The 9,981-nt window shown below is 46.1% G+C and overlaps 1 protein-coding gene across 1 annotated transcript in view; it reads left to right on the forward strand.

The window, feature by feature from the left end:
- The window catches only part of MGAT5 (alpha-1,6-mannosylglycoprotein 6-beta-N-acetylglucosaminyltransferase), a 138,604-nt gene that overhangs the window by 67,316 nt on the left and 61,307 nt on the right, over positions 1–9,981 (forward strand). The window contains exon 4 of the mRNA XM_056536619.1: positions 9,137–9,213. Within this exon, the coding sequence (XP_056392594.1) occupies positions 9,137–9,213 (77 nt within the window). The remainder of the gene's footprint in view (positions 1–9,136; positions 9,214–9,981) is intronic.

Here is a 9,981-nt window from a genome sequence, read left to right on the forward strand (position 1 = left end):
TGCCAGAGAACACAAAGATTGGCAAATTCTCCACTGGCACCCTGTGCTCTTTACAGATGAAAGCAGGTTCACACTGAGCACATGTGACAGACGTGACAAAGTCTGGAGATGCCGTGGAGAACGTTCTGCTGCCTGCAACATCCTCCAGCATGACCGGTTTGGAGGTCGGTCAGTAATGGTGTTGGGTGGCATTTCTTTGGGGGTGCCGCACAGCCCTCCATGTGCTTTTCAGAGGTAGCTTGACTGCCATTAGGTACCGAGATGAGATCCTCAGACCCCTTGTGAGACCATATGCTGGTGCGGTTGGCCCTGGGTTCCTCCTAATACAAGACAATGCTAGACCTCATGTGGCTGGAGTGTGTCAGCAGTTCCTACAAGAGGAAGGCATTGATGCTATGGACTGGCCGCCCGTTCCCCTGAATCCGATTGAGCACATCTGGGACTTCTCGCTCCATCCACCACAGACTGTCCAGGAGTTGGCGGATGCTTTAGTCCAGGTCTGGGAGGACATCCCTCAGGAGACCATCCTCCACCTCATCAGGAGCATGCGCAGGCGTTGTAGAGAGGTCATACAGGCACGTGGAGGCCACACACACTACTGAGCCTCATTGTGACTTGTATTAAGGACATTACATAAAGTTGGATCGGCCTGTAGTGTGGTTTTCCACTGTGATTTTGAGTGTGACTCCATATCCAGACCTCCATGGGTTGATAAATTTGATTTCCATTGATAATTTTTGTGTGATTTTGTTGTCAGCGCATTCAACTATGTAAAGACGAAAGTATTTCATACGATTAGTTCATTCATCCAGATCTAGGATGTGTTATCTTAGTGTTCCCTTTATTATTTTGAGCAGTGTACATTACTTATCCTGTACTGATCCTGAGTTATATCCTGTATTATACTCCAGAGCTGTACTCACTAGGGATTGACCGATTATCGGCCGATAATCACGATTTTGGGCATTATCGGTATTGGCAATTACCTTGCCGATAAGCCGATAATGCACCGCCTGCACCGCGACCGCCACCCCCGACCCACCGCACCGCGTCTCACCCCCCACCGTAGTGCTGGGTGGTATACCGGTATGGATTTTTGCCCATACCGCTATACCGGTCGGGCCCCTCCCCCACCCTCCGAGTCAATAAATTTTTTTTTAACTTACCCGTAATGGGGGGTGGTCCGGGCCATCCATCCTTCATGTAGTGTCCGGCGGCATTCCGGGTGGAGGGTGAACCGGTCCGGGCTGTCCTTCTCCTCCTGGGGTCCTCTTCTCCACTCCGGGCAGGCTCCGGCCTAGTACGCTGCATAGACGCCGCTACGCCGTGACGTCAGGTGCGTTGCTGCGCACGGGTGTCACTGCACAGCGGCGTCTATGCAGCGTACTAGGCCGGAGCCTGCCCGGAGTGGAGAAGAGGACCCCAGGAGGAGAAGGACAGCCCGGACCGGTTCACCCTCCACCCGGAATGCCGCCGGACACTACAGGAAGGATGGATGGATGGCCAGGACCACCCTGACAGGTAGGGGGAGAGAAGCGGGTGGTGGCGGCGGCGGCCTATGGCACCGCAAAAGCCACTGCAGTGCATTGACTTAAAGCGCCCGCTTTAAATCAATGTTCTGCAGCGGTGTCGAGGGGGGATAAATAGCCGATAACTTATACCGGAATATCGGTATAAGTTATCGGGTATCGGCCATAACCTCCACCGATTATCGGGATCGGCCCTAAAAAAACGATATCGGTCGATCCCTAGTACTCACTATTCTGCTGGTGGGGTCACTGTGTACATACATTACATTACTTATTCTGTACTGATCCTGAGTTATATCCTGTATTATACTCCAGAGCTGTACTCACTATTCTGCTGGTGAGGTCACTGTGTACATACATTACATTACTTATCCTGTACTGATCCTGAGTTATATCCTGTATTATACTCCAGAGCTGTACTCACTATTCTGCTGGTGGGGTCACTGTGTACATACATTACATTACTTATCCAGTACTGATCCTGAGTTATATCCTGTATTATACTCCAGAGCTGTACTCACTATTCTGCTGGTGAGGTCACTGTGTACATACATTACATTACTTATTCTGTACTGATCCTGAGTTATATCCTGTATTATATTCCAGAGCTGTACTCACTATTCTGCTGGTGGGGTCACTATTACATTACTTATCCTGTACTGATCCTGAGTTATATCCTGTATTATACTACAGAGCTGTACTCACTATTCTGCTGGTGAGGTCACTGTGTACATACATTACATTACTTATTCTGTACTGATCCTGAGTTATATCCTGTATTATATTCCAGAGCTGTACTCACTATTCTGCTGGTGGGGTCACTATTACATTACTTATCCTGTACTGATCCTGAGTTATATCCTGTATTATATTCCAGAGCTGTACTCACTATTCTGCTGGTGGAATCACTATTACATTACTTATCCTGGAAATAGCACAGGTTTAAACACTGGTTTAGGCACCCACAGTTGATTTCTAAGTGCCCTAAACTCCCAGGGGTGGTGGCATTAAATCCACCACTGCCCTAGACCATCAGGGACGTCTTAATTAGTCAAAATCTTTTGTGTTGTTTTCCGCAGTTTTTTTCATTTTTTATTTATTTTTTTAGTTCTCGTATTTTGTTGTTTAGGTGTTTGTCTGGCGCCTCTCATCTTATTTGTACGTATCTTGGACACAAGTCATACACTCATCGAGGACACCTGGTTCCAGAGCCTAACAATGGGCACCTTTTATATGGCACCCTGTTTATACCAGCTATGTATAAGCCCTTTTTTCTTGTACCTGGCTTGGGCACAGCGTGGTTTAATGTCGGTGGGCGAGCTCTAAGGCCCTTCCCGTCCTATCGGACCGCCGATCAATGGGGCATCTGTTCTTCCTCTGGAACATCTCGCCTTGCAGGATGGAAAAAAACATTTTTAAATAGACAGATAAGGAACTGCAGCCTAGCAAAACATGGCAGCAACTTCTTGTTCCGTTAATCACATCCGAATAGTTGGCAGGAGCTGCGAGTGTTAAACTTCCCTCCAGATATACAGAGAAGAGGGGGGGATTAAAAAAAAAAACGCTGTGAAGCGATTCGCCGGCTGCCAGGAGCTCGCTGTATGCGCTCGGGATGTTTTTTATCCATTGCAGAGAGAACACTTTGTGATGCCGCAGATTCAGAGGTTCGGCTTTTATTTAATCTTTCCAAACCAGTGATCAGAGGACAACACTGTGGTATCCGGTTACTACCGTATAAGATAGTCGAGGCCCTGGGTGGCTGCAGTGTGTGCTCCGAATTGATGGTGTTTATGTAAATCAGTGTTTTCCAGATGGTGTGCCACCAGCTTTTGCAAAACTACAACTCCCAGCATGCCTGACAAGCAGTTGGTTGTCCCGGCATACTGGGAGTTGTAGTTTTGCAACAGCAGGAGGCACCCTGGTTGGAAAACACTGATGTAAATAAAGCTTAAAGGGGTTTTCCAGAATTTTGGGTTCTTTGAAGACAGGGGCAGCAAAGTTAGTCTAGTTAGTAATATACTTCACTTACCTGTGTTTGATGGCTGGTATTGAATAGGGATCGACCGATATCGATTTTTTATTTTTATTTTTTTAATTTTTTTTAGGACCGATACCGATAATCTGTGACCTTTCAGGCCGATAGCTGATAACTTATACCGATATTCCGGTATAAGTTATCGGCTATTTCACCATCCAGCAACCCCCCACCCCATGCCACGCAGATCAATGATTTAAAGTGGGCGCTTTAAATCAATGAACTGCTGCGGCTTTTGCGGGGCCTGAGACCGCCGTCGCCGTCCGCTTCTCTCCCTCTGCCTGTCCTGGGGTCCTCCCTAGTCCAACCACCACCACCGCTGCCCCATTGCCTCCCCCATTCCCGGTTTTATAATTACCTGTTCACGGGGTCCGTGCTACTTCTGACTCTGGCGACGTCTTGAGCGGTAACTGTGCGCGTTGATGTCGCGTTGAGGACGTCACTCGTGATTGTGCTGTGCATCGCGCAGGACGCTGCAAGAGCCAAAAGTAGTGCGGAACCTGGGAACAGGTCATTATAAAATCGGGGATGGGGGAGGCAATGGGGCAGCGGCGGTGGTCTCTGGGGGAGGGGGGCGCATTATCGGCATATCGGCAAGGTAATTGCCGAATAGCGATAATGTCCAAAATCGTGAATATCGGCCAAACTGATGATCAGTCGATCCCTGGTATAGAATAGCTTTTGTCTTTCTTGTACCCGGAAGTTCACTTTTTGCAGTGTACAAAATGTTGTCTCAGACCTTTCCCAGCTTGCAGTGCGGCCCGAGACAATACGTCACAAGTCAGGTGCTGAAAGGGGGCTTGGCTGCTTTGTCTGTGTGTGGAGCCAAGCCCCCTTATGACGTTACATGCGCACATGTGGGCGCATTCATCTTCACACAGATCCACAGCGTGTGTCAGGTGATGTCGGGCAAGTCAGGTGATCAAAGGGGGCATGGCTGTGCTGAAATGGGTGGGGCGACCGATGTGTGGAAGGGAAATAAGTCACCTCCCACCTTGACACAAAGTATCTTGGGCATTGGAGTCTGAGGAAGGCCAAGAAAAGCGGAAGTAGCCAGTCCCCAAAAACAAGCCAGCAGCATGATGGGGGACACAGGACACGGCCATTTACCACCAACACAAGCACGGAGCCATGATTAACATGACTGTTACGGTATGACACTGAAAGGAGTATTTTGGTATGAAAAAACTTAACCCCTATCATGAGGATAAGGTATATGTGTTAGACCGCGAGGGGTCCTACAGCTGGGACCAACGGCGACTTCCCGTATAGGGCTACGGCAGTCTGCAGCAAATGGGCGTGTTCAACTACCACACGAAGCGGCAACTGTCACGCCCCCTCAATACAACTCTGTGAGAGCTGGAGCACTGCATTCAGCAATCTTAAGCTCTGCCATAGCGCTGCATTGAGGGGGGGGTGTCGACCGCGGCTTCATGTATGAGTTGGGGCCCCATACGGGAGATCGCACGTGGGGAGAAGGATGGTTGTACCAGCCATCAGAACCCCCGCAAACTTACATTTATCCTCTGTCGTTGGAGTAAGTTTCTTTTATATCGTGGAGTATTTTTTTAATTACTAAAATCATCTTTACGTCGGATAACCCCTTTAAGGGCTCGGATTTGATTGTGAACTCACTGCATGTTTTTCTGCTGCGAGTTTGAATATGTGCGGGCTCTCCACCAGCTGTCCGCCACAGATTTTTGGCAGCAGAAATTAAATCTCACCTCCCCCCCCCATTCAAACTCACAGCGGGAAACATGCTGCGAGTTCACAATCGAATCCGCCCGTGTGAACGAGCCCTAAGGATACATTCCCACACATTGGAAGTGCTGCAGATTTCAGTGTAGCATATCCTGTACGTGTCTGAGACCTCCTGCCTATGTGTCAGTAAGCAATGAAGCCTCCTTTAATACCCCTTTAAAGGGGTACTCCGATGGAAACTTTATTGTTTTTATTTTTTTATTATTTTTTTATTTTTTTTAAATAAATCAACTGATGCCAGAAAGTTATACAGATTTGTAAACTACTTCTATTAAAAAAAATCTTAATCCTTCCACTACTTATTAGTGGCTGTATACTTCAGAGGAAATGCTTATCTTTTTTTTGGATTTTTCTTCTGTCACGACCACAGTGCTCTCTGCTGTCCATTTTAGGAACTGTCCAGAGAAAATCCTCATAGCAAATGTATGCTGCTCTGGACAGTTCCTAAAATGGACAGCAGAGGTCAGCAGAGAGCACTGTGGTCGTGACAGAAGAGAAATCCAAAATGAAATGCATTTCCTCTGTAGTATACAGCCGCTAAGAAGTACTGGAAGGATTAAGATTTTTTTTTTTTTTATAGAAGTAATTTACTAATCTGTTTAACTTTCTGGCACCAGTTGATTAAAAAAAAAAAAAAAACACACACCGGATTACCCCTCCAAGCTTCCCGCATCGTCAGATCTTTCCAGGAAAGCAGCTTTGTCCATCTGAGCAGGTAGCAGATTCTTCATTGATGCCCCCCGCCCCTCCCCGAAAACAACACCAGCTGTGCCTCTTTCTCTCTCGCTCGCCAGCCATATACCAGCTCATACCCAGCCGGGATCTACACTGGTAACTTTAATCCCCTGAGTGATATTTAATAGCAAATGTAGGATGTAATGCTGTTCTGTTGTGTCCTGACGTAAACCCTCCTGGATCCGGCTCGTACGCGAGACTCGTCCTATTCACATCCGCAAACGATGACTGAGGTGCCAGAACGTGAACTGGGGGTTCTCACTCTTCCCCCAAAATAATGGGATTAAAAGCTGAATGCTTACCAGTCACTGTAATGCTATGTTTCTAACCAGGTTGCCTTAAACTGTTGCAAAACTACAACTCCCAGCATGCCCGGACAGCCGTTGGCTGTCCGGGCATGCTGGGAGTTGTAGTTTTGCAACAGCTGGCGGCACCCTGGTTGGGAAACACTGATATAATAAATCACCAGCGGATTGTGTTAAAGGGGTACTCTGGTGGAAAACCTATTTATTTTTTTAAATCAACTGGTGTCGGAGTGTTAAATAGATTTGTAAATGACTTCTATTTGAAAATCTTTATTCTTCCAGCACTTATGAGCTGCTGTATGCTCGACAGGAAGTTCTTTTCTTTTTTGAATTTTCATTCCAGTCTGACCACAGTGCTCTCTGCTGACACCTCTGTCCATGTCAGGAACTGTCCAGAGCAGGAGCAAATCTCCATAGAAAACCTATCCTGTAGAGATGAGTGAACTTACAGTAAATTCGATTCGTCACAAACTTCTCGGCCCGGCAGTTGATGACTTATCCTGCATAAATTAGTTCAGCCTTCAGGTGCTCCGGTGGGCTGGAAAAGGTGGATACAGTCCTAGAAAAGAGTCTCCTAGGACTGTATCCACCTTTTCCAGCCCAGCGGAGCACCTGAAAGCTGAACTCATTTATGCAGGAAAAGCCATCAACTGCCGAGCCGAGAAGTTTGTGACGAATCGAATTTACTGTAAGTTCGCTCATCAAGGAAAGGAACTTCCTGTGGAGCATTCAGCAGCTGATATGTACTGGAAGGATTAAAATTTTTATAATAAAAGCCAATCACAAATCTGTTTAACTTTCTAGCACCAGTTGATTTAAAGGGGTACTCCCGTGGAAAACTTTTTTTTTTTTTTTTTTTTTTAAATCAACTGGTGCCAGAAAGTTAAACAGATTTGTAAATTACTTCAATTAAAAAAAAAAAATCTTAATCCTTCCAGTACTTTTAAGGGGCTATATATACGACAGAGGAAATGCTTTACTTTTTAGATTTCTCTTCTGTCATGACAACAGTGCTCTCTGCTGACCTCTGCTGTCCATTTTAGGAACTGTACAGAGCAGGAGAAAATCCCCATAGCAAACCTATGCTGCTCTGGACAGTTCCTAAAATGGACAGCAGAGGTCAGCAGAGAGCGGGCTGTCGGGGCCCCGTACAGGAGATCGCAGGGGGCCCCAGCGGTCGGACCCCCATGATCTGCAACTTATCCCCTATCCTTAGGATAGGGGATAAGTTGCTCACCACTGAGTCACCACTGGATATCTCCTTTAAGGGGCTGTATACTAAGATTTTTTTTAATAGAAGTAATTTACAAATATGCTTAACTTTCTGGCACCAGTTGATTAAAAAAAAAAGTGTTTTCCACCGGAGTACCCCTTTAAATCTGTTACTTTAATCGCTCTTGCAGCTGTGAGACCTTGTCCCCCCCCCCCCCCCCCCACAACTCTGGCTTACAGTGTAGCACTATTCACATTGTGAACAAGCATAGTTCCCCAATCTTTGCTTCTACTTTGACTGTCATGGTGTGATGGGAGTTGTAGGTACTGCAGGAGCTCGAGCGGTTCTTATTTTACTAGATTGGAATACGCTGCCCTGAAATACTCTGTGCTGCTGGGATACTACTCTTTCTACTTCCTTCCAGACATCGCGCAACGCTCCCTCCATCTATCTTGCGCGCAAACACTGGTCACTCCAACAAGTCAGTGAGCCCTATTCTGAAATACTGCAGCGATTTGTCTCTTTTTTTTTTTTTTTTTCCTGCTTAATATGGTCTCTTTTCATCATCCGTCTCACCATCTGACATAATGGTGGACCGGTCGCCGCGCTCCACTCTCAGGGCGCTCTTTTCTGATGTACTCTGTGCTGCTGGGACGCGACTCCTTGGCTTGGTTGATACTCCCCGTGTGATGATGTTCTCCTTGGCCCAGATTTATCAAAGAATGTCTACGGTAGAACTATTTTCCCACGTTTATTTGGGGGGTGGGTCTGACTAGCGTTCATCTTATCTATCAAGAAGGTGCAGCGGGATGATGAATTTTGCGCAGCTCTGCTGTGGTGGGAAAAGCTCTACCACATACACTTCTTCTAGACACTTGTTCGGGAGGGAAGTAGACACTTTCCCGGGTCCTGAATTTGGCAGGTTTGGTGTTTTTACTTTCACAGAGCTGCCGGGACATTTTTACTTATTTGATTGCAGTGTCTAAGGGGTTAAAGCCGAGCATTACCGTGATCAGTGATGTCTGGCATTAGAGATGGGTCCTGGTGGCAGATGGCGGCCAGGACCACCCAGCTATGACCTGCGCTCAGCTCCTGATCGCGTGTCATAGAAGGGGAGTGGACGCTGTCGTCCACAAGAGGTTAAAGGTTGAATTGCGGAAGGTAGAAGTGATTCTCGCGCCTATTGGTAGGGGGTGTAGCTTTGCGCCTAAAAAAAAAAAAAAAAGCACCTTTTGCGCACAAAATAGCGACTTTTGAGAAGTCGCAAATGATAAATACGTGAGTGCTGCATGGGCAAAAAGAAAAAGTTCTATGGGTAGGCAAAAAAGAGTCAAAAGACGCAGAAAAGTCGCTAAATATGCTGCTTGCGCCTGGACTGCGCCAAAACGGACAAAAAAAAAAATGCTCTAAAAGCAATGATAATTCTCCCCCTGTATGAACGTGATCTTGGGGTTTATGGTGACTTTTTTTTTGCTTTATTTTTTTTATATTTTTTTTACATATGTGTCCTGTAAATTCTGACATGTGACCTTTACAATTTCTATTTCTCCCCCCGCAGACCTGATCAGCGGAGCCCAAGAGCAGTGTGAATTGCCTCCCATGGATGGCTACCCTCACTGTGAGGGTAAAGTAAAGGTAAATTTCACTCTTATGTCTTTAGTTAACATTTACCCTACTGTTTTGCATTGTGGGAGATGTAGCTTTTATACCATAGATCAGTGTTTCCTAACCAGGGTGCCTTCAGCTGTTGCAAAACTACATCTCCCAAAGTGCCCGGACAGCCGTTGCCTGTCCGGGCACTTTGAGAGTTGTAGTTTAGCAACAGCTGGAGGCACCCTGGTTGGCAAACATTGAATCCCTAATTGTGGGACAGCTTAAAGGAGAACTCCAGCTTTGATACCCTATCCACATCGGTCCCATATAGAATGCATGTAGTGTGTAGCGTTAAAGGGGTTCTCCGGTGGAAAACTTTTAATTTATTTATTTAGTTTTGTTTTTTTAAATCAACTGGTGCCAGAAAGTTAAACAGATTTGTAAATTACTTCTATAAAAAAAATCTTAATCCTTCCAGTACTTATTGGCTGCTGAATACTACAGAAGAAATTATTTTTCTTTTTGGAACACAGAGCTCTCTGCTGACATCATGACCACAGTGCTCTCTGCTGACATCTCTGTCCATTTTAAGAACTGTCCAGTGTAGGAGAAAATCCCCACAGCAAACCTATGCTGCTCTGGACAGTTCCTAAAATGGACAGAGATGTCAGCAGAGAGCACTGTGCTCGTGATGTCAGCAGAGAGCTCTGTGTTCCAAAAAGAAAAGAATTTCCTCTGTAGTATTCAGCAGCCAATAAGTACTGCAAGGATTAAGATTTTTTTTTTATAGAATTAATTTACAAATCTGTT

The sequence above is a fragment of the Hyla sarda genome, chromosome 8, assembly GCF_029499605.1.
Source record: "Hyla sarda isolate aHylSar1 chromosome 8, aHylSar1.hap1, whole genome shotgun sequence".
NCBI lineage: Eukaryota > Metazoa > Chordata > Amphibia > Anura > Hylidae > Hyla > Hyla sarda.